A 25,656-nucleotide genomic window follows, 5' to 3' on the forward strand; every position below is an offset into this window, starting at 1 on the left:
GGATTCCTTGGTGTCACTGTCCACTGGATATACAAAGAGACAGCTGACAGAGAGGATACAGCTAAATACAAATCTCTTGGCCTGCAATCGCTTCAAAGGCTCACACAGCTGAATGAATCTGTGACCAGTTTGAGTCAATATGCGATGAATACAACATCAAAGATAGATTGGACTACATTATTAGTAACAATGCTGCTAACATGCCAAAGGCATTCACTGTGTGCTTCCCCAGTGAACAAGAGGATGATGACGGAGGTCATCTTGATGACCCTGGTCTCTGGTGTGACTTAACCCTGGAAGAACAGCAAACGGTAGATGCTGCTATGGCAAAGAAACAGTGCCTGCAGTGTTTTGTGCATACTCTTCAGCTGGTGGTGGGAGACTGTTTGAAAGAAACAAAAGTGGCATGTCCTTCTCTTTCCAAGTTATCAAATCTTAGCTCATTGCTGCACACAAGCACAACATTCAAAGATGTGTTTGATAGTGAATTTGGGGAACAGAAAGGCATCCCTGCTGCAGTCAACACAAGATTGAACTCAACACTGAGGCAAGTGAAGGCAGTTCTCCAGTGTGATCATCTAAAGCTCTGTGCCATTCTAGAAAAGGCTGGGTATAAGGAGTTGTCATTCACACCACGAGAGTGGAATCTGTTGAAGGAGTTGGTGGACATCTTGAAGCCGTTTGGAGAAGCAACTGATTTGACACAGGGAGAGAAGGTCGTCACAATCAGTGCAGTTGTTTCATCCGTCTTGTCCCTCAATCATCACCTTGAGAAGCTGAAGCCTCAAGTTCATTTCCTGAGCGGCCTGGTCAGAAGTCTCCAGGCATCCCTGAACAAAAGATTTCTTGGGATCTTCATTAACGTGAAAATGGCCGGGACTCAAGATGGGATCACTGCCCCCTTTTCAGACCCAGTCTACCTCAAAGCAGCCGCCTTGGATCCAGCCTTTCCTCTGCTGTGGGTGGAGCACCATGTACTGGTCAATCGTGACATCAAGGCAGAGGTGGCTCAACAAGTTAAAGGTAAATATTATTGACTTCAATGCAACTCTTTTTCTCGTAGTCTGATCTTATTGACGGCATCAATAATTGCATTGTTCAGTCTAACACTGTGTCACCAACACCGATGGTAATAAGGGCTCTTTTGTTTCTGCTGTTAAAAGTTTTGAAATGAGTTAAAAAGACTGAAAATGTTTTTTATAAAGTGGTAACACATTTGGAAAAGTTACATTCAACTGTTTTTGTGATCCTCCAAATACCTGTTTGAGGGTGAAGACATGTTTTTTAGTTCAAGGCTAGATTTAAGTTTTAAGGTGAAGAGTGTTTTGCAAAAATGAGGATCTTTTGAGACAGTTATAGTGCAATAAGCAATGGAAATACAATGTCAGCACTTTCTGTGGAAATTACATTTGCCTTTGTTTATTCCAAATGTGTTTGAACAATGTTCTTGGTTTGATAAATATATACAGATCTTAAAAGCATACATGATTTGTGTAAATATAATTTCTCCGTTGTTAAAAGGACTCGAAACTCAAACGGTAAGACTTGGGACATGACTCGGGACTTGCTGTCTTGACTCGGGACTTGAAAGCAAAGACTTGAGACTAACTTGTTACTTGCAAAACAATGACTTGGTCCCACCTCTGCCCGAAGGACTGCCGCTGTACAGTGTCCATATGTCTCTCGCACTGCGCACAGGTTGATCTCTCATATATAATAGAGTCTTCGCCCCCTAAAAAAGATTCTTTGTTACTGGCAGTCAGCTGGGAATTTCCAGAGCCATGTTATCTTCCTAACCTACGTGCTGTTTCACGTCTTCCTGACTGTCAGCTTCAGTAAACATGTACATGAATAATTCCAGCAGTGTAATGTTGAAACACACGCTGGTCAATCCCAGATGAACAGCTGCTGTCAGCGGGGATCAGGAGCCACATGAAGGTGCCGAGTGATGCCCAGGACGCAGTCACAGCCAAGGATGTGGCAACACCGCTGGTAGAATAACCGAAAGTCCAGCAGTGGCTCAGTCAGTAGGGGCTTGGACTGGGAATCGTAGGGTCGCCGGTTCAAGTCCCCGAACAGACTTGAAATATGGAAAGTGGACTGCTACTTGGAGAGGTCCCAGTTCACCTCCTAGGCCCTGCTGTGGTGCCCTTGAGCAAGGCACCGGACACCTCCAATCCCCCCTCCCCATTGCTCCCCGGGCGCTGCACGATAGCTGCCCACTGCTCCTAGTACTAGGATGGGTTAAATGCAGAGGACTAATTTCACTGTGTGTGCTCTGCTGTGTGCATGCATGTGACAAATAAAGAGGGTTTCATCCTCCGATTCTATTCTAACCGGTGACATCAGAGGGGGGAAAAGGGTTACCTACATGGTGCAGAAACTGGAAACTAATAATGAATACAAGCAGAAGACAACAGTACTGAATTCAGGACTGTTTCTAATATTTACAACATATTGGGGAAGTCAGAGGCATATTTGGAGATTCAAACTTTGTCATCAGGAGCAGGGAGAGGTGGCAAATAAAAGGTAATTTCAAATTTTAAGATAGAAATCATCACACACCAAAATCCAAAGCTCTGAACATACTGTAGAAAGATTCTGCTGCTAGAGGTTTTCAGGCCACTGTTCAGAGACTGTTGTATCAGGTTTTATTAAAGATTTAGATCTGCTGAGTTATTACTTTATTTTAATTCAGGATCTCTTCCGTCAATCAAAATAATAATAATAATAATAATAATGCATCTATCACAAAGTGCCATAAAAATATGCCTTCTAAAAAAAGTGTCTTATGGCTTGAATTGCTCCATCTAAGAGGTAAGGTGTATCGAGTCAAGGGGTATGTTGATCGAGTTTAAAACCTGACCTTGAAGTTTAAACCACAGTTAACACAGTTCAAACTACAGTTTCCTAGATGAAAGGGGTTGGTCAACTTAACCTCTGGGTCATCTTACCCCACTCTCCCCTGTCTAGCTTCTGTATATCAGTTTTAATAATAAAAAATAACCCTAAAAACCAAAGCTGCTAAGAATGGCATATTTGCTGCTTAAAATGCTTCTTTTTTTTGCATCTTATATTGCTTTGAATGTGATTTCTTTCTTCATGTTGTTCAACAGATCTATTTGTTCTCCATATCTCCATTAGAGGGCGGATTATCCATATGTTAGTACAACTGCCACAGCTAGTGCAGTTCAAGCTGCCATTAACATTAAATCACAATCGGCAAAATGTACCTTCATCCCTTCTCTTGGCTCCTGAATGCAGTGGTCAGTTCTTCAACGTGTGTTCATCTGCAGAGCAGTTTCAATTTAATTTCTCTAAAGAATTCTCTTTTCAAACTATTCACATAGATTTCTTTCTCATTATATTACATTAGAATACCATTCACTGTTTATTATAAGATCTTTTCTACAAATTGAATAGCATAACATCATATTTGAGTTAAATATGATGTTACATAATGTTACGTATGAATGTTTTATTTTTCAGTTTTTTTTTTAGATGTAGTTTAAAAATTGTAATCTTATATAATTGTGTGTTTGAAAGTAAAATTAACATATATATTTGTGGGTATATAAACAGGTGCAGAATAGAGTTTTGTTGGGTTAAGTTTTTAAACAGTTGATGAAACGTGAAAGATGTAGTGATTGAAAGTGTTTGCATTCAAAACTTTAGTCCATAATGACTGCTGTGATGAGTTGTGAATATGTAATTTAGACAAAATTAACGAAGTATTGATCAATTGATGTTACCTTTCAAAAACAGCAGCATTTCTGTCATACACAAAATAACGGTAACAGTATAAATGTATGGAGACAGAACAGCTTTCATTGATATTTGGTTATATGATGTAATCCACGCACCACGATCAACATCAACAGTGTTGCTTTCATAATTAATTCACAAAAAGAATAGAACAATATTAACAAAACCAGAGCTACATACTGTACATCTGTACTATTGCAACTCCTCCCTGCTTTAACTAACTGAAGGACATTCACTGTTGTAGTTCAGTCCACCAACCTCATTGACACAGGTGAGCCACTAGGGGGTGGCACAGCAAAACCCATGGCTGCTCACACAAAGGGCAGCTGACTCAGTCTTCAATTGAGTCCACCGTAGTGGTATAAAGAACTCCCTACGGGTGTTAGTGGGGGTAGTGGACGGTAAATTGTCCTAAGTCCTGCCTGGAGGGCCTTTGAAGGACTACTGTTGGGCTGTACAAAGCAAAGAAAAGCAAAGACGAAAACAGAATACAAATATGGCACATGACATTATAACCAACATAATAAGTAGTGCCATATGATAAAAGCATGTGTTTGTAAAACGAGACAGAAGTAATGCTAATGAAGAAGGAAACTAAGGTGACATGGAAGACACATGAGAAGAGATGTGTTTTGAGTTCTGGGGATGGAAAGGAGACTGGCATTATGGGATCTTGGGAGCCTAATAAATATGCGTGGGGATATAATCATGATAAATAGGTAGGTGCTGGTCCACGTCAGATTTGAAAGGTTAACAGGAGAATCTTGAAGTCTGATATCATGTGAATCGGGAGCCAATGCAATGAGATGAGAACAGGGGTGATATGATCAAAAGTTCTGGTTCTGGTTAATATCCTGGCAGCAGCATTTTGAACAAATTGTTCAGTAGTCCAACCGAGATGAAACAAAAGCATGGACTAGAGCAGGGGTGTCCAAACTTTTTTCACCGAGGGCCACATACAGAAAAATATACGGAGAGCTGGGCCACTTCTAGAGGTGAATATTGCCTCATAAGTTAAGTTACAAGTTAGCAAAACAAATCAAATGTAGGTGAATAATGCGCGACACTTGGAAAAAACAGCCTACGTCCCGTCTGTCTGTAGGGTTTCATTTATTTTGTTGGCAGCTCATTCCTTAAAACAGAAGCCTCAGTTTGCTGATTATAGTGAATATGAAGGTTACATTTCCAGCTGGTTATAGAAATAAGTTATTGGAGTTTTTTTATCAACTAAGATTTGTTAGAAAATGTTTTACATTTGAAATGACTACATTTATTTGAAAATTGGGCTCATTAATTAGTTTGAACATATACATTTGAGAAGTACAACATAAGACAAGCAAAAGTTTAATTTGTGGGCCATATTCCATTATACTTTTAGAATTTGCAGAGGGCCGATTCAAAATGGCCCGCGGGCCGCATTTGGCCCCCGGGCCGTAAATTGGACACCCCTGGACTAGAGTTTCAGCCTCAGGTAGAGAGAGGATGGGACGAGTAGTGGACATATTCCAGAGATGGAAGAAAAGCTGCCCCACGGCCACTCGTCCTATGTAAAGCATCCTTGGGTTACTTGAAAGGTGCTATATAAATCAATATAAATATATAAAAATAAGTTGTTATTATTTTTATAATAAATGACTCGCATGTATTGTGGTTCAATCGGGTCTTGACCCAGCGTCCAGCGAAGTTGTGGCTGCGTCAACCCGCATCAATTATAAAAATAATCACTTACAACCAGTTGAAATACAGCGTAATTCTCAATGAAACAAGACAAAGAGGTCACTTTTAAGTCCACATTTGAGCATTGACAATGTTTTAATCTCACCAGGATCTTCCCCACACCTGTAGGGTTTAACTATCCACACTGAAGGATTCTCTGTATACTTCACTACATAGCAAACCCTGTAAAGGCCTCCCCTCCAATCAGAACTCCCTAAAACATACTTCATTCACCTACAGTAATCTCATCCACAGCCTCCACTAAAATCAACCCAGATGTGTGTATCCACTGGCCGGTGCTGCAGTTCTAACAACACTGATCCAGACTGAAACCCAGATTCATACGATGAGTGTGTGTTTATGTGTTCACTTGAGTGGGCCACAGAGAATGTATTCATCTTAGTATGTCCAAACACACACACACACACACACACACACACACACACACACACACACACACACACACACACACACACACCGAAGCTAGTAAAGAGCCTGTAGCTGTGAGGTCAGGCTCAGCTAAGCCCAGTGAGTTTTCCTCTCTGGAGCTGGCTCACAGGAAGGGGGCAGTGATTTTGGGGAGCCGAGCCTTACTGAGACACCGTTGTGTTCTCCAGACAGAGGGGGAGGACAGGGAGGGAGGAGGAGGAGGAGGACGGAGGAGGAGAAGAGGCACATTACCCCAGATGAATCACAGTGCTCCGAGTGATGCATCAGGTTCTGACCCACGTTCTGACTTCTCCCTCTCTGTCTGGAGTGTATCCATCCTCTGAATCCCCTACTGCACCTTCAGTAGGAGGCTGACTGGAATCATGATCGACTACGGTGAGTAGGACTTTAAAACCATAGAGGGTTTTGATGTGACTGGAAGTCCATAATGATTGGAACCATGTGTATGACCGTCTCAGTATTGTGTAACTATCAAAATGAGTAGCAGAACAGGGAAGTTAAATGATTCATTTGTTTGTGGAAGAACCTAAATGTTTGTGTGGTTGGATTCCCAGGCTCTCTTAGAAAGAAAAATAAAGGTTTAAAAAGCACAGACACACAATTTCATACAAAGTTATTTGAGACATTTTTTCAGATGCATTGTTTTTGATTGACACACTTAAACTCCCACGAAGGCGGCAAAGACCTTGAAACACTTATTCTTACATTATCATAAATAAATGAACATAAAGTATAGAGTATAGGATTTTGCTTTGAAATCTGTCAAAAAAAACATGTGGCACTTTGGGTTAGGTTTAATGTTGGGGTACGAGATTAATATGAGAGAGGAAACCCGGCTGAGGAAACTCATTGGCATACTGGCCTGCTATTGGATCATTGAAACTCAGGTGTACGCCCCCGGATTTTACAGATGATTCTCATTGGATACACTGCAGTTCCTATTTAAACATAAATATACATAAAGCATGCACACAGGTGTCCTTCATGGAAACACAAATTACATAACACTGACCATATCAAGGAGACCTTTGGAGCACAAATAGCTGAGTGAGGCCAGCAGTGCATGGGCGGGACTTCCTCTCTCCCAACAGTCAGGCTCAGAGGCCACATGGCTTTACCCAGCAAGCAGTTCCACACTGACACAACAGAGGCCAGAGTAGCCAGACTTTTCTGGAGAATGTGAGATCATCTGGGAAGAATTCGAGATCAGACTTGAGCCTGTGAATGATCTCAGTGACTGCGCACATTGTACAAGTGCTGTGTTATTCCTAGACTCCCTTCAGGTGGAGCTCTGGGCCCTGCTCCCTGTCACACTGGAAAAATTCCCAGTCAAAATTTCACACAACACTCACGTTGTTCAGCTGCACAGCCAACCCCACCCCCAGCTCTCTCTCAATGGGGTTCTGTGAGTCCCTGCCTCGCTAATGCTAAAGACGAAAATGATGCTCTCTTTCAGGATATGTACACACACACACACATGAATATGCAAACACGTGTATACACTGTTTATTCAGCCTCTATCCACCTTTCAACGTGACCAACACTCTCCTCCTCAGTTTTTTCCGCTTCTTCCAGGTTTTCATCCTGAACAGAGTTACTGCTGTGTGCCATAACATCAATAGCACACAGAGAGTGTGTCAGAGGAAACTTTCCGTACCTCTGCTGACATCAGGAGGCGGTCAACATCTCCAAAACTCAGACACAAGCACTATTGATGAAGCTAGGCCCTAACTATACATGCTTACCAGCACAAAGCCTACATGGAAGGACTTTAAAGAGCATGACAAATGCAGACTGTTACTGACAGTAGATGTTCTGATTTAGGCTGGATGGAAACCCTACAGGAACCTAGAGACTGGGCTAAACAATATCCCTCCCCAAACAGTAACATCTCACAGAGACACAGACTAAGGCTATGATCAGGTGCCCAAACATTTCAATACCTACATCTGAACCTCATTAATGGTGGTGGTGGCTTTAGCAGAGACTAGAAGCAAAGGGCACATGTAACCTGAAAAAAGAAGAAAATAAACTAGGAGGTAAAGTGAATATGCACTGGAAAATACTGGCAATGTTTCATAGCCAGGTTGTGTTACACAATTTTTAAAGAGGCCCTTTTCTCCTTGTTACCTTGATACTCTCTCCCTTGAAAAGCTTGGGTGGCTTCTTTTTTATACAAAGAGTCTATTGGGATTGTATTTTCCAATACACTGAATGTTGATATGGTCATGAAAAGCTTTAATACTGTTATTGTATCGTCGTGTTGTTGTTGCATTGTTTATAACATGTTCGCCCCCACCAAAACGCCGCCGTTGGACTCCTTTGTTTACTTTTGTAACATACTGACATCACTGAGTAACAGTTGTGCTTCTATTGGCAAGCGCTCCATGACATTGTACGTGATTGGCCAAGAGGCGGGACATTTCTGACACATCTTTAAGTGGTTGACAAGTCACAACAGAGCCGGCCAGCTAACCAATCAGAGCAGACTGGGCTCTGGTTTCAGACAGAGGGTGAAAAGAGGTGCTGCAGCACAGACAGTATGAGAAAAATAAAGACCATTTGGAACATTAAGGCATGGAGACAATAAATACTGATATGGAGCTGGAAATGAGCAAAACAGGGCCCCTTTAAGCAGATGTTATTTTTTGTAATTTGGATGAGGGACTTCAGGAACAGCAAAAATAATTTCCAGCAGTCTGTTATGGAAAATATTGATAAATATTATCTACTTGATGCATCTGCTTGTATTTGCTCTGGAATTATTCTGTTAAACTATACTGGTTCAGGAGTATAAAGTATTCCCAAATGGTAATTTTCAGCATCGGGGAAGTTCTTGTTGGCTCTGTAGATCTGTTGGAGAGTTTTTCTCCAACTCAAAGGACCGGAAGAGAGAAAAGAGATGGTAGTTCTAATGCTGGAGAACAGACCTGGCTTTAAATGCACATTCATATTTAACTATTGCTCAGATTATGATTGTGATGTTTGAGTAGTTGCTTCAGAGACGATAGCTGAGTTTAATGTATGTCCTACTACTGTCCTGGCAGTCACCCAGGAGTGTGTGTGAGCCTGTGGAAAGGGGAGAGAGGGAGAGAGAGGGAGAGAGATGGAGTCTGTGGGGCTTATAGGCCTCCAGCAAAGAGATCCGTGTCTCTGTTTCCTGTCTATCTGGCCAACACAATAAGCACACTAATGCTCCTTAATTGCTAACACACTTCCCGGATCAGAGCCACTCTTCACCAGAAAAGAAAAAATCTTTCTTCCATTCACCGGAGCCCGGGGGTTCTTACTCAATCATTCATCCGTTTGGCTTTTCAGATGTTCTGATTGAGTATCTGAATAGGTAAACACTAATTACAATGCATTTCTTCATTTAGTAAAGTCCTGAATGAATGATAGTAGTAATGCATCATTCTGTATGAAACATCTGTTATGAATTACAATGTTACTTTTGTTTTCTCCTAGTTTTTCTAGTTTTAGTGGCTGGGTTGGAGGTAAATCTAAGAGCTGAGACTCCTTCTGGCCGTTGTGTGGTCAGCACATTATTCTAACATTTACTGTTTGACGAGGTCTGTTATATTCCACCTGCATGCTGCAATATTCACAGCGCAGAGAGGCATTTGTCAGCAGCAACATCACAGTCACCCAGCAGCAAGGAGATGGTGTTTGAGGGTTTTGAAGAAACATGCATACACACATCTCTACAATCGTGTATTAGGGCCATTGTAGCAACAACAAAAAAAAGATAACACTTGGAAAGTTTTGTGGGGGGATCCCAATATGAGTCAGACCTGCTAGACCTTCACCAAACAACGTTAAATAAAATCTGGATTTCTTTACCTTCTCTTGCCTGGTTCCACATGTCTTGGCGTCCACCAGTACGAGCAGAGAACACTTTCTACCACACAACTGTAAATATGCACATAAATAATGATTGTGTTAAATTCCTCTCTTTCTGGGACATCCTCCTTGATCTCTGATTGGTGCACATTGTGAAAGACAGCAAGCTCTAATTGATCAGGGCAATTGATCTCTGCCAAGTCACAGCAAACATGATCACCTAATAATCTGACACATTGACCATCCTAAACTGTAAAGATATCCCGTCGCCTGATCCCGTGATTAGACTGAGCACCGAGCTCTGGAAAACTGTGTAAGCCTGTAATGCTTCACCATTTTTGAGAGGCCAATTTTACATGACCTATATCACACATGATCACCAAATAGTAGAAGTATTCCGTCAATGTGAAAACATCCAGACTGAGAAAGTAAGAATGTCTAGGGCAATCAAAGAAGCAACATCTGCAGCTGGAGAACTGCTCAAACCTTCTGAGGAGGGGGAGTTAGCAAGATAATGATGTTAGACCCTGGGTCTTTTGGGTTTCAGCTAAAGAGCCTGTAAGAGGCCATGTACACTAGCATGTATAATGCATAAGAGGGTCAACCTATAGTGCTCTCTGGAGCATGAAATGTACAGACCATTATAAATCTCCGTCTGTTTGTTCTATAGGTTTTTGTGCATGTAAATGGTCTACAAAGGTTACAATCCCTTTGTTCCCTCCAGAGGAAGTTCTTTACCACACGCACCCCCTGCCTGAAAAGGCTCCCTTGTACAAATATTGTTTACTTCCAGAAGTGACATCACTAGGTAACACTTGCGCTTCTACTGGCTAGCACTTACGACACTCTACGTGATTAGATAAGTGGTGGGACATCTCTTATAGATCAACCACATCACAACAGAGTTGGCCAGCTAACCAATCAGAGCAGACTGGGCTCTGGTTTCAGACAGAGGGTGAAAAGAGGTGCTGCAGCACAGACAGTATGAGAAAAATAAAGAGCTTTTTGAACATTAAAGCATGGAGACATGTCCCAGGAGAGACACTACATACTGATATACACCTGAACATCAGCAGGAGAGGACTCTTTAAAGTAGAGACACTACATACTGATATACACCTGAACATCAGCAGGAGAGGACTCTTTAAAGTAGAGACGTTACAAACTGATATACACCTGAACATCAGCAGGAGAGGACTCTTTAAAGTAGAGACACTACACACTGATAAACACCTGAACATCAGCAGAATAACAGCGGCTAACTGTTGCAGACGTTGCTTGCATTTTGGCCTAAATGGCGCACGTAAACACATCGCAAAGACTTAAGCCAACTGCAGCAAATGTTCTGCGTTTGCTCGTAAGGGTATATCTCTCATCACCAGCAAGGGGCGTTGGGCTTCATACGTCATTCCAAAAGGGAGACCGGAAAAATCCGAGCTGTGCAAACGGAGCAGTGTGTCCTCACCAGTTTTACTAACCACTTTATTCCAGATAGCACATGATGTTGTGAAACTCTCATTTTTTTAAATGATCGAATGATTTAGAGATGAAAAATGAAAAACAGTGTCTGTGTCTTTTGTGCTTGCTTGTTTTTCCCAAGTTTGTTTCTCTTTTTGTACTAAATAGCTTAAGGTGAACAGCCAATCAGAGCGATTTCTCTTAGCGACAAGTTATGCTGGCGACTCAACGTGCTGAATCATCCAAAAAGCTTCCGACTAAAACCTACACTGTGGGACACTCCACATAACACCAAGCTCACTGACGTTCAGGGAAGGCCCGACATTTGTAGATTTCCAACTTTTTGTGTCAGGGCCTTGAGCTGCAGTCATGAGCACTGAGGAAAAACATTTTTCAAAGCAGAAAAAGAAAAGCTCTTTTATCCCCGATCGCCTCCCCAACAGCCTCAGACGTTTTTGCAGTCAGAGTAGAGCAGTACAGTCAGACTGTACTAACTGAGTTTTCTAATTGCACTGCAGAGCGTCCCTCTCCATTAGGCTTCGAGCAAGCTGGGAGGAGTGTGATGGTTCCTGAGCTCCCTGCACACACACACACACACACACTGACAGCCATGCCTCAGAGATACTCCCACCAAAGGAGGAAAGCCAGCACTGCAGCTGCTAGGAGGATGGAAAGAAGACGCAGGGATCAGGGGAGAAGCAGCAGCAACAACAACAGCCCACCCAGCAGCCACAACCAGCGCTCCAGGAAACTCGCCATGCTCTCCAGGTATCCCCCCCCATACACACTGTTACTGTAGGGCGGCGCAGGGAGCTACAGACACTTAGGTTAGGTTAGTCACACTTGATTGGCAGAAATAGCAAGTAACTTTCCTCACATGCTGATACAAATTCTTACTATTTAAAGAGCTGGATATATTTATTTCTGCTCTGAGGTGTATCTTCACAAACATATTTACAATAAGAAATAACATGTTTAGAGAAAACAACAGCTTTATTGTGATGAGCATGCTATGGAATTTAGCACGATTACAATTTAACTTATTCCATCTGGGGGTGGTCAGCGTCATGCGCTATGGGGAATGCTAGTCATTTTAATCTAATATAAATCTAGAATGTTGCATATTAATTACCTGGGATTATAGTTTGAGTAATGCTTTTTTTTCAAATTTCTGTTCTGACAAAACTTCTGTACTTGCATGAATTTAAAGCTGTTTTCTTCCAGTTTTTACTTAAAAGTCTTGCTATTCCTCTCATCTGAAACGGACTCTTACTGACTCCTTCCAGGTCTCTGATCCTGTGTCACTCTAAGACCAATGACGATTGTCTAGAAGAGAGGCATGCTGGGGAAGTGTCACATGGGTGCAGGACGTGGGGTCCGGGGGGCAGGACAGACAGGACCATTGGGGATCAAACACAGTACAGAGACTCAGAAGATGGACACTGGAGGACAGCTCTGGAGGGGAGAGGAGGCACTGAGGCAGACCACAGCGTCACACTCAGGGAAAATAAAAGGAGCCTCAGGAGGTCATTCAGCATCAAGGTATGCTTTTTACACTTGTGGAGAATCAATAGTGATCAACTGCATTAGTAAATAATCTAAGCATACACTGAAAAGATTAATCTGTGACTTTATTTAAATGTCAACAGGTTCCATTTCATGTATTGGGTACGTTGAAAGCAATAGTATTAAGTTGAGCCTATTGTTTATTATTCAAACTTAATATTATTGCTTTCAACTAACCTGTTTTTGAGTGTATTCTCAAACTAAGGGTTAACTTTCCCACCATTGCTTTACTTTAAATTAGCTTAGATTTGTTTCCTTCGTTGTAGTTTTTTTTATTTTCGTTATAAATGTATAATACACTTAAATATAAATATTTAACTGGATGAAAAAATTACGTCATAATTAATTCAACTTGAATATATTTATAAATATATTATTTTATTTCATTTAAATAACAGACTTAATTTGGTAAAGTGTAAATACCTTTTGATGATTTTTTATGTCGGCACAATTCACAATTCAGAATCAGAATCAGAAATACTTTATTTATCCCAAATTGGGAAAAAATGTTGGGAAATTATTATGTTACTGTTACACAACTTCATTGAGTTAGATGAACCTAATATTTGTAATACATTGTGGAACCTGGCAAGCTTCACTGTTTCGAGTGTAGCAGCATGACTCCAGGGATGTTGAATATCTCTTAAATGATGGACGGGATGGGAATTGTGTACCGACCTTCATGGTCCCCAGTAATGAATCCTAGTGACCATAGCTATCCCCTGATTTCCCGCTAGCTCCAACAGAATTAATTATTTTATATTGATGCTTGTTGTTTTGTTCCTATCTCATTGAGCCATCATGTAATCCTTCTCTGTTCATTGTGCTGTAAGTCTTTGCCAGGCTACAAGTTTGTTTCTCTAATAATCACAATTTTTACACTTTGCATTGCTCATATCACAGCATTTCAAATCAGATGTTACCTAATTTTCCCTTGGTTGTGTACATTACACATTATGCAAAACATATTAACCCTAACCCTTTACAATGCACTTCATTATTGACTTTCTTTCTCACCACAATACAACAGATAATCAAGCATAAGGCTAAAGAAAATTTCCATATTTGCAAGTAATTGCAAATAATACAAGTTGTATTTATTTGAAAAGCTCTAATGTATCTGAACTGGAGCTTCAGAATATTGTAGAGCATGCTGAGTAACAAATATGGACAGCCCTCCGTTGCTCAATATACTGTTATCAATAAACTCATGTATTCACGCAATATAATTTCTGACAGAATATTGTACAAATGAATTTTTAGTACATCCCAGGCCTCATTAAGTCTCAAGAGGACATGAGACAAAGACAGGGTGTGTTGTGCTGTTTCTAAAATATTTATCTTTATTAAATTATACTTACATTTACATCCGGTCCAAAGAGCCTATTGGGTACATTTTCTAAACTTAGCCAAATAACAATCAATCAACCCCCCCATCTGAATAAATGAGCCACGCTTGTCTCCTGGCCATGCTGGAGGTGTGAGTATTTATACTTGCTAGTGGTTTCAAAAGAATGCTTTCCTTGTTCCTTGTAACAATATTAACATGTGTGTTCTTTTCTATGAATAAAAACACACAATGAACTATACAAATATTAAGCAGCTTTACATCTTTATTGATGCAGGAATTTCCCATGTCCAGATCCATTTCAGAGTTGTTAAGGTATCTCATGTCGCATTCAAACCAGCCTCATTAAGTACGGTTGAATTGAACCCTGGAGTGTTTAACCCATTGCTGTTTGTTTGGGTTGGTGTGAACGCAGTCCGAGACCTCTGATGTGAACTTAACAACCGGACTCTGGTCCGCTTAAATGAGGGGCTCTCAGGCCGCTTGCTAGTGAAATCTGGAGCGGTTCATCACTGGTGTGAACACAGTCCGCACCAAAACATAGGAAGTGTAGTATTTACGCGTCATTTCCTGTGCTGGTTACTGGAGAAGTTAGCAAGTTGTGGCTTTTTTTAATTACAAATCATTCATTCATTCACGGAGACATAAACAACTATAAACTCCGCTATTGTCATGATCCTGGTTTCGTGTCTGTCATGTGTTTGTGTTGTGTGTTTTATTTTGAAAGGTTTTCCCCTCTTGTGTCAGGTTAAGTTTCACTTCCTGTCTTTAGTTTCCCTCCTTTCGCTGATTGTGTTCACCTGTTGCCCCTGTGGTTCTCCTCCCCTCTCCAGCTGTGTGTTGTTTGGTGATTACCCTTGTGTATTTAGTCTTGGTTCCCCTTTTGTCTCTGGTTCGGTCGTCGTCGTTTCCTACCTGATCCTGTACCTGTTACCTGCCTGTTCCTGCCCGTCCGTCTGTCTGCTCCTGTTCCCAGTGTCCCTGTATCCCCTGGTTAGAGTTGGTGTGGTTACTTTTCCTTTGAAAGTACAGCTTTAATTTAAATAAAGCTCGCCTTTTGTTTGGACCCATACCTGCCTCCCATTCATTTTACTGCACTTGGGTCCTGTTTCCCCAAACCCTGACAGAACGACCAAACCAAAGATGGACCCAGCAGTATGTTTGGACGATGCTCTGGTGGAGTTTTCATACCAAATTTTGTGTATTTTGGGAGAATGGAGGAAAGCAGTGTCCAAAGAGGCTCAAGATTCAGCTCTCCTTCATGCACGCCGGGAAGTGGCAGAGAAGCCATGGTTCGTGAGCTCACTGCCGGAGTATTTGAGGACATTTGTCACTTCCCCAGAAAGCCTGCACCCTATCCTGAAACCTCGAGTCACAGCAGTGACGCCTCCGGCTCAAGCTGCAGCCAAGCCTCCTGCAGCCAAGCCTCTTGCAGCCAAGCCTCTTGCAGCCATGCTTCCGGCTCAAGTTTCGGCCCTAGCCGCCATGTTTCCAGCTGCAGTCCGGCCCACTCCAGCTACGCCTGACCTTTCGGCAGCCTGGCCAGCTCTGGCCCCTGCTGTCCTGTCGGCGACTCCTGCCGACTCCGGCCCTGCCTGTCCTGTCTGCGGCCTGGCCGACTCCGGCCTGTCCTGTCCTGTCGACTCCAGCCTCGTCTGTCCTGCTGACTCCAGTCTCGCCTGTCCAGTCGACTCCAGCCTCGTCTGTCCTGCTGACTCCAGTCTCGCCTGTCCAGTCGACTCCAGCCTCGTCTGTCCTGCTGACTCCAGTCTCGCCTGTCCAGTCGACTCCAGCCTTGCATCCAGTCTCGCCTGTTCCTGCTCCGATGGGGCTCCCGCCAACACCTGATCCTGTTCCGTTGGGGGTCCCGCCGTCACCTGTCCCGATGGGGGTCCTGCCAGCGTCTGCTCCTGTTCCGTTGGGGGACCTGCCGTCACCTGTTCTGATGGGGGTCCCGCCAACACCTGCTCCTGCTCCAGGTCCTCCGTAGCGGTCCTGCAGCCCTCCAGAGGGGTCCCACCACTGCCTACGCCGTCCTCAAGAGGGGTCTCGCCGTCTTCCAGCCCGTCCTCCAGAGGCGTCTCGTCGCCCTCCTGCCCAGCCCCCAATGTGTCCCCGTCTTCGTCGCCGGCCCCATCTTTGGCCCCGTCTTTGTCGCCGGCCCTGTCTCCGCTCCTGTCTCCGGCCCCCAGTGCTCCCTCGCCGTGACCTACGTCCCTGTTTCTGGGGTACTTCAACGGCAGCAGCCAGTGTCGGACAAATAGAAGAGAGTCCCAGGCAGGCCTTTCTATATTGGTTTATTTATTACTATATGTTACTTGTATTTACATTGTTTAAGATGTAAGTTAATACTGTGTTCAATTTGGCCCTGGAAATAAAAGGGTATTGTTTTTGACAACGTGTGTGCGTTTTCGTTTTTTAAGTACCGGTTCGAGAACCGTTTCGGCACCGGAACCATTTCAAAAATACCGAGTAGGCACCGGTATCGGATAAAACCCAACCGATACCCAACCCTACTGGTGATTGCACTTACGTTTCAAAAATCCCAAATAAGTAGAGATTATCCAGCTGAACAAAACGTGTAAGTATCATAAATATTACAAACCAATGGAAAAATCCCACTGTTATTTGTTGAGGGACCCCTTTGCGATGCTAACTTCTGGGTCACCGTACACAGATTGTCATCAATGCACCACTCTATTGGCTTAGAGGTATCAAATAGCATATAACAAGAAATAAAAGCAAACCTGAAATAACTCTGAACAGCTTCTCTTTCTATATAGCCCTACAGAAATATTAACCATAAAAAAACAGATTTCATGTCAATCCTAGTGAAGATGTTAAGCTGGCTGGAGTCAGACTTCATGGACTCGAGCCCAGGCTGCCAAACACTCCTGACCAAAGCTGAGCTCAACAGTCCCTTAATGGAGCAGTGCTTCCCCTCTGGGGCGAATTCACACCAGGTGGAACATCAATCACTGTTCATCCCCAACCAGACACTAACTATATAACAGTCGTGTTTGCAGGCTATGATGGGACTAAATAATTTACGGTCAAAGAGACCGTAAATATGTCTTTGTAAATACAGCTATGTTGTCTTAAGGGGAAACATTTTCAAGAACACATTTAAGTGTTCATGCTTATCATTTATTTGATTTCTGTGTTTCACATGTTAACATTAAACATGTGATTGCTCAATTCAAATAGTAATTGACATAAAGAAAATACCGTAGTACACATTTTGAGAACTCTGTCTCTATAAAAAATGTTTTATAATCTGCCCACATGTCCCCTCAAGAACCAAGAGAACAAGCTCAAAACACTGGGACCCAGTTTAGGAACTTAGGGAAGAGTGGGCTAAGAGGAGCCAGCGGTCAAGTTGACTGGCTTTGAATTAGCAGACAGAAACAACATTCCTGTACCAAATAGCTCAGGTTTGAACTTGAAAAGTAAAATGATCAGTTTAACCCCAGATGGATCAATGTACCTCTTGACTCGGATCAACTTACCCCGTAGATGGGGCAAATTAATCCACAAGACCCCTTTTTTTTAGAAGTCATTTTTTCATTGCCTTTTTTGATGGATGCATTATTTTCATTTTGATTGACAGAACACATCCTGAATTAAGGTTGTTGTTGTCATTTGACTTCTATATCATGTTTCCTTGCCTAGAGGACAACATAAGTAAACATTGGCTCATCTTACCCCCCTTTCCCCTACTGCACAGCCAGATGTTTGATAAGCTCACAGAGCTTGCTTTCGTCTCCCATTATAGAGGTAACTTGTTCACTGTATCACTATAAGTGTATGTATGTGTGTGCCCATACAGGAGAGCAGTATCTGGAAGATGTGTGTAGCCACAGGGCGCGCTGAGGAGGTGTGTGGGCCACACACAGCTGATAACAGTGTCCAGACAGAAGACAAAGACCCTAATGTGCCAGGGAGGAATGGAGAGAACACACAAAGGTAATACAACACAGCAACACACTGCATGTCATGGTCAAAGCTGCAGTTGGATTGTTACAGATATACAAAAACTGAATTCATGAGACGAAAACAAATCTGAAGACGCATGTAATCTATGTCTCGATTTCTTATAGAAAATATATTTAAAAAACAGCTGTATATGCAATCACAATGAGCAGCTTTTCTCAAAGATTCTACACAGTTTTGTCAAACTATTCTCAATAGACCTCTACAGTGTGCAACATAAGAGTCATGTGATGTGAAGGTTATGGGAACCAGCCCTAGTGGTATCCAGCTGCTCAACAGGAACTGATCACTTTCCTATCGGGCGTTCAAAATAAAAACAGGCGTGTGTTAAAACCATGCAACGGGCTGTGTAGGTGGGGTTGTGTGGTACAAGTCAGATGATGAAACAGTCAGTGTTTTACGAAACATAATTGCAGTGATTTGAAGGCTTTCAGACATCAAAATAATGCATAATGATCAGTAACTGGGAAGTTATTCAGTCAACAATTGTTTTGATGGATGCAATGTAATCTCATCCTCCTCATAATATTTTGCAGCTTGACCAGAACCATTATTGTATTTTAATGCTGAATGTTCTCTCATGGTAAACTTTGCAACATGTTTCTGTGGGGATACGTTCAGGGTTAGGTTTAAGCAACAAAACCACTTGGTAAGGATTTGAAGAAGATGTTTTGGTTTATGCACTAAGGTTTTCTTATGTTTCTGTGTCTGTGTGTTTTCTCTTCAGACGCTGCAGCTTCCTGAGCCCAGACAAGCTGGCTCCCTTTAACGGACACTTCCTAAATGGCAGTACTTGGATAGCAGGGGAGGGGATGAGGAGCATTCACATAAAAGCCTTCAGTGAGGTAATTGAAGCTAACACATGAAATTGACTCCATGGCATTTCTTCTCCTTTTCCTAATGACAATGACTCATTAGATACAGAGTTTCAGATACAGTATGTATTTGACCTGCTAGAGCAGATAGCTGCACATTGTGTGTGTATACAATGTGTTGCATGCTGGTTAGTTACTGACCTCATAAAACATTATTTGTAATCATTTGGAAAATCGCTTTTGTGAAGAATGGTGAGAACTAAAGCTGTTGAATGTAATTGATCGCATCATTCCAGCAAACGTTAAATTGTGATATGGTTAAATAATGATTGGGTTGTACCTGGCAGGGTCATGTGTTTAAGATAATTAAAACCATTGACTGTATATACAGCTCCGGAAAATTAAGAGACCACTTCAGCATTATCAGTTTCTCCGGTTATACTATTTATAGATCTGTCTGTTTTTTAAAATTGTATTCTATAAATTACTGACAACATTTCTCTGTGTTGGAATTCAACAGATACTGGAATGGCTGTCATACATTTAGAGATAAAGATTTAAGAACAATGTGGAGTGGGCTCTTAATTATATCCGGGGCTGTATAATAGTTAAAAGGGCCATATTCTGCTGATGTTCAGGTGTATATCAGTATGTAGTGTCTCTACTTTAAAGAGTCCTCTCCTGCTGATGTTCAGGTGTATATCAGTATGTAGTGTCTCTACTTTAAAGAGTCCTCTCCTGCTGATGTTCAGGTGTATATCAGTATGTAGTGTCTCTACTTTAAAGAGTCCTCTCCTGCTGATGTTCAGGTGTATATCAGTATGTACTGTCTCTACTTTAAAGAGTCCTCTCCTGCTGATGTTCAGGTGTATATCAGTATGTAGTGTCTCTACTTTAAAGAGTCCTCTCCTGCTGATGTTCAGGTGTATATCAGTATGTAGTGTCTCTACTTTAAAGAGTCCTCTCCTGCTGATGTTCAGGTGTATATCAGTATGTAGTGTCTCTACTTTAAAGAGTCCTCTCCTGCTGATGTTCAGGTGTATATCAGTATGTAGTGTCTCTACTTTAAAGAGTCCTCTCCTGCTGATGTTCAGGTGTATATCAGTATGTACTGTCTCTACTTTAAAGAGTCCTCTCCTGCTGATGTTCAGGTGTATATCATTATGTAGTGTCTCTACTTTAAAGAGTCCTCTCCTGCTGATGTTCAGGTGTATATCAGTATGTAGTGTCTCTACTTTAAAGAGTCCTCTCCTGCTGATGTTCAGGTGTATATCAGTATGTAGCGTCTCCACTTTAAAGAGTCCTCTCCTGCTGATGTTCAGGTGTATACCAGTATGTAGTGTCTCTACTTTAAAGAGTCCTCTCCTGCTGATCTTCAGGTGTATATCATTATGTAGTGTCTCTACTTTAAAGAGTCCTCTCCTGCTGATGTTCAGGTGTATATCAGTATGTAGTGTCTCTACTTTAAAGAGTCCTCTCCTGCTGATGTTCAGGTGTATATCAGTATGTAGTGTCTCTACTTTAAAGAGTCCTCTCCTGCTAATGTTCAGGTGGATATCAGTATGTAGTGTCTCTACTTTAAAGAGTCCTCTCCTGCTGATGTTCAGGTGTATATCAGTATGTAGTGTCTGTACTTTAAAGAGTCCTCTCCTGCTGATGTTCAGGTGTATATCAGTATGTAGTGTCTCTACTTTAAAGAGTCCTCTCCTGCTAATGTTCAGGTGTATAACAGTATGTAGTGTCTCTACTTTAAAGAGTCCTCTCCTGCTGAAGTTCAGGTGTATAACAGTATGTAGTGTCTGTACTTTAAAGAGTCCTCTCCTGCTGATGTTCAGGTGTATATCAGTATGTAGTGTCTCTACTTTAAAGAGTCCTCTCCTGCTAATGTTCAGGTGTATAACAGTATGTAGTGTCTCTACTTTAAAGAGTCCTCTCCTGCTGAAGTTCAGGTGTATAACAGTATGTAGTGTCTGTACTTTAAAGAGTCCTCTCCTGCTGATGTTCAGGTGTATATCAGTATGTAGTGTCTCTACTTTAAAGAGTCCTCTCCTGCTAATGTTCAGGTGTATAGCAGTATGTAGTGTCTCTACTTTAAAGAGTCCTCTCCTGCTGATGTTCAGGTGTATATCAGTATGTAGTGTCTCTACTTTAAAGAGTCCTCTCCTGCTGATGTTCAGGTGTATATCAGTATGTAGTGTCTGTACTTTAAAGAGTCCTCTCCTGCTGATGTTCAGGTGTGTATCAGTATGTAGTGTCTCTACTTTAAAGAGTCCTCTCCTGCTGATGTTCAGGTGTATGTCAGTATGTAGTGTCTCTACTTTAAAGAGTCCTCTCCTGCTGATGTTCAGGTGTATATCAGTATGTAGTGTCTCTACTTTAAAGAGTCCTCTCCTGCTGATTTTCAGGTGTATATCAGTACGTAGTGTCTGTACTTTAAAGAGTCCTCTCCTGCTGATGTTCAGGTGTATATCAGTATGTAGTGTCTCCCCTGGGACATGTCTCCATGCTTTAATGTTTAAAAAGCTCTTTATTTTTCTCATACTGTCTGTGCTGCAGCACCTCTGTTCACCCTCTGTCAGAAACCAGAGCCCAGTCTGCTCTGATTGATTAGCTGGTCGGCTCTGTTGTAAGTTGGTCAACCGCTTAGAGATGTCCCTCTGCTTAGCCCATCACATACAATGTGTTGGAGCAGTAGCCAATAGAAACCCAAGTGTAACATAGCAACGTGATTATGTTCAGGAAGTAAACAAAGGAGTCCAATAGAGGCGTTTCAGGCAGCGTGGGGTGTTTCTTTGAGAAAAACTCCCTCTGGAGGGAGCATAGGGATTTTAGCCTTTGCAGACCATTTGCATGCACAGAAACCAGTAGAACACACCATAGAAAAGAGAAAACTCCAGAAGCACGGCCAATCTACAGGTGTTTAAATGTTTGGCTGTATTTAAATTGACTTCCCCTAACTGAAAATATGTCTTGTTTTTTTTTACAAAATCACAGTAAGAAGTTTGAGAGGCATGTTTTAGTTTCCTGATCAGATGCAGGCCCTACACAGAGCATCCTGGGACTGTTGGGCTGGAATGATAGACAACCAACTATGTGTGTGTGGGCATGTCATGATTCTGCAGTCTGCCAGCCTTCCCACACACACTCAGACAAAAGGCTCTATTGATTCAGTCAGAAATGGACACAAACAAAAAGGCATTTGAAGAATTTGTTCAACAAACAGAGTAATGTGAAAAGAAGAAAATTCAGCAATATTTATATGTGTTGGCTTCAAACTGCTTATGGAATTTGTGGAATAACAGTTGTTTACTCAAGGTGTCAACAAAATGTTTATTACAGAAAGGCATTCAAGGAATTTGTCAATTTCAAATCATGTCATGTCGTAAATATATTTATCAGCTGAGCTGTGAGTTTTACCCCGACACAAGGAGCTGCTCATGTACATGTATAGAGGTGTCACTTTTGAGCAGAGGTGTTAGCACTGAACCCAGCATGGTGTGTTTTCGTTGGTGCTGAGCGACCACAGAGAAAGTGTGTTTCTGTTAGTGTTTCTGTCTCTGTGGGAGCTCTGCTGCTGGGATGTGTAACACAGTGCCACACTGCCAGGTCAGTGTGAGTCAGTGGCTGAGAGACCTGAACGGCAGCCTGGAGGGGATAGAGATGTGAAGCAGGAAAGAATCTCTAGAATGTGACGGCCGGTGCTCAGCTGATTCCGGTTTCAATACCGTCTCAGTTTCATTTCTGTTTTTATAATGGTTCCCTTCAGAAGTGAAACGCCCCCTTTCACATGTCCCCAAAGACTGATTCATATTATACATTGCATTAGGGTAATAATGTATTTAATAATGTCAGCAATTACAGCAACATCTGTAACATTGACTTAACGTTCCTCTAGCGACATAAACACAGTGTCAATTCCTATTCCAAATGTTTATTAATCCCTTTATAAGACACTTAAATGACTCATTTGAATCTGCAACTGCTTATATTGTACGGTCGAATTGTCAAAGAATCAGCTCCTATCGTCTATATCTACTATTCCTTGACCTTTGCTTGAAACGTCACAGGGTTAAGGAATAGTGGATAGGAGAATTCAAAAGGACTTAGGAAAAGAGACTGTGGTGCTTTGAGAATCTGACTGCACTAACACTATCCCACGTATTTATGATGAAGGATGTTATTAATGTGCGTCTGCTCTGGGGGACTATAGTCTCTATAAAGCGGACTACTGAAAGCGCATCTACACTGCACCGTGCTCTGATGGTGTTGTTTTATGCTTTATGAATGAGGACAACAGAGAGACATATATTCTTCATTACAAAGGCTGGAATTGAATTATAAAAGGAAAGTGAAATTTATGCTCGTCACCCTCACCCTCCGGTCCACACATATTAACCCACATGAATCCCAATATATGACACTATCATCTCTAGAAAGTTCCAACAGCTCTTATCATGGCGGCCACTTGTCAACTTCCGGGTCATTTCGCTCCGTTAGGAACCTTCCTAAAATAAACTGACTATTCGACCGTAACCCCATTCTGCTGTTCCCGTTAGTGTTTACTTACTGTCTGTTTTCTTCTGTGGATTTCTCTGACGCTCTGTCTTCTACCCTCTTCTCTTGTGCTCTTTTTCAGTTTTTTTGGGGACAGTTCAGCCATCATGAATCTAAAGTTTCTTGATCTCCCCAAATATAAAAAAAAGCATATTTAAAAAGTATACCATGGTGCTTTCTGATGGAGAAAAACATTGTTTTTTATTGACCGGACTTCTTACTGTGATTGATATCCCTGCAAATACTCCCTTGATTAGAGTACCCTTAGCAACGGTCTGTTCTCCTGAGCAACGATTTGCTATTGAAATAGAGCAGACCTCTGGAATGTCCAAATTGACCAATCAGAATTGAGTATTTAACCAAGCCGTGTATTGATACATTATATTATCCTCTATTACCTTACATTAAACTTAATTACGCATTTCTTAATGCATAGTGTATACTTTCCTCTCCTGAGTGCTATATTTGAAAGATAAATGGATGGCTTAATGCTTTGTGCTGTACAGGATGTGAGGAGTAAGCTGAAGTTAACTTCAAACACATTCTGATATTGTTGTGCCTCCTGTTGGGCCACAGATGTCATGTTTCTCTTTGCTGGTGTTTTGTGTACTTTAGGACATTTCCACATGTGAAGACGATCTCCATTCACACAGTCTGAATACAAGCCCACAGCACCCGGCTCTCACCCCACACTCTGATCCTTTGTGCCTGCCTGGATACACAGAGGGGGAACTGATGGCCAACAACAACCACCTCAAGGTAAACTCTGACCCACTATTACATTTAAATGATGATCCGTTTGAAACATTTTTGATCCAACACTAAAACTTTTTGTGTGTGTGTGTAGTTACCCATCCCAGAAGTGAACGAGGACAGATGCTGGGACACAGAGAAGCAGAAACCACCAGGACCGACTGTCAATTCAACCGGTGTGTAGCATACAGTTTTCACTCTAAAGTAAAAATGACCCATCATCTACCAGTGAGAGCCATACTGTGTTTCACTTGCATCGGTGTTTGAGAGGAGGCTGCTGCTCCGTTCTGATGCCCAGCTAAAGCTTTTAGAGTGTTTAGTCATGACGAATGAGAGGGGAGAGAGGATGATGGGAAAATAATATGTTTATTGTCTTCAGGGGGGGTGAGGCCAGGGGGTAATATCCTTTTAACACCAGGAAGCCGCACCGCTTATGGGAAGTGTGGTCCTAATTGGGAGAAGTGCTTATAGCTCCAGCGGCGTGAGATTGAACAGCTTGTAAAAGGTAGATTATGTTTAAAATGATATTTATAATGATGGCTGAGGGATACAGAGTCCAGTTCGGCAAAGACGTATTCAGATTCATATCGATCAGCAAAATAGAAAACCAAATGAAAATTCATTGCAATACAATAAAAAATACAAGATCATAAAAAAATCAAAAAATGGAAGAAAAACAGTAAGAATGTGCAATACAAACATAGTGGAAATCAATTCAAATAAAAGACAACATAATGAAAGTGAAATAAAGCTGTGTAAAACGTCCAAATAAAAGATGAAGTAAAGTGGACTAAAAATATTCTTATACATAAAATGACCTCATGTAAATCTACCTCAAAATTCCGACTGAGATGAATGTAAAGCTGATGGTTGTGATGTGTGTGTGAGCAGGTGTTCACCCTTACTGGATCGGAGATCTGGACAGCATCATCATGAAAAGTCCCGAGCTGTATCCCATTAATCCCCACGGTAACGGGGGTTTATATGGAAACAGGAAGTCCCTGTCCCAGCAGCTGGAGTTCTCTCACACCACTACACAAGTATTTGATTTTTAATTTTCTCCATATTATTAACAGATCGCAGTAAAGATCGTACATTTTCATCAATGTAGTAATGAGCGTCACATTAAAGGGCCCCAGCTGCACATTTTTCTCTGGGGGCCCCAGCCAAGAGTAGAGCAGGAAACCCGCTCTATATTTTTGTACTGTACTTACTGACTTACTGGTAGTAAAGTTAATAATTCATTACATAATGCCCTAGTGTGTGTGTGTGTGTGTGTGTGTGTGTGTGTGTGTGTGTGTGTGTGTGTGTGTGTGTGTGTGTGTGTGTGTGTGTGTGTGTGTGTGTGTGTGTGTGTGTGTGTGTGTGTGTGTGTGTGTGTGTGTGTGTGTGTGTGTG

At 41.9% G+C, this 25,656-nt stretch overlaps 1 protein-coding gene across 1 annotated transcript in view; it reads left to right on the forward strand.

The window, feature by feature from the left end:
- Nucleotides 1-6,278: 6,278 nt before the first annotated feature.
- il16 (interleukin 16) overlaps nt 6,279-25,656 on the forward strand; it is a 42,988-nt gene continuing 23,610 nt past the window's right edge. Inside the window, exons 1-8 of the mRNA XM_063881618.1 lie at nt 6,279-6,306; nt 11,748-11,997; nt 12,516-12,771; nt 17,973-18,109; nt 18,864-18,981; nt 24,121-24,264; nt 24,353-24,434; nt 25,150-25,298. Of these exons, the coding sequence (XP_063737688.1) occupies nt 6,294-6,306; nt 11,748-11,997; nt 12,516-12,771; nt 17,973-18,109; nt 18,864-18,981; nt 24,121-24,264; nt 24,353-24,434; nt 25,150-25,298 (1,149 nt within the window). The 5' untranslated portion in view covers nt 6,279-6,293. The remainder of the gene's footprint in view (nt 6,307-11,747; nt 11,998-12,515; nt 12,772-17,972; nt 18,110-18,863; nt 18,982-24,120; nt 24,265-24,352; nt 24,435-25,149; nt 25,299-25,656) is intronic.

This window comes from Eleginops maclovinus, chromosome 4, assembly GCF_036324505.1.
Source record: "Eleginops maclovinus isolate JMC-PN-2008 ecotype Puerto Natales chromosome 4, JC_Emac_rtc_rv5, whole genome shotgun sequence".
In the NCBI taxonomy this organism is placed as follows: domain Eukaryota; kingdom Metazoa; phylum Chordata; class Actinopteri; order Perciformes; family Eleginopidae; genus Eleginops; species Eleginops maclovinus.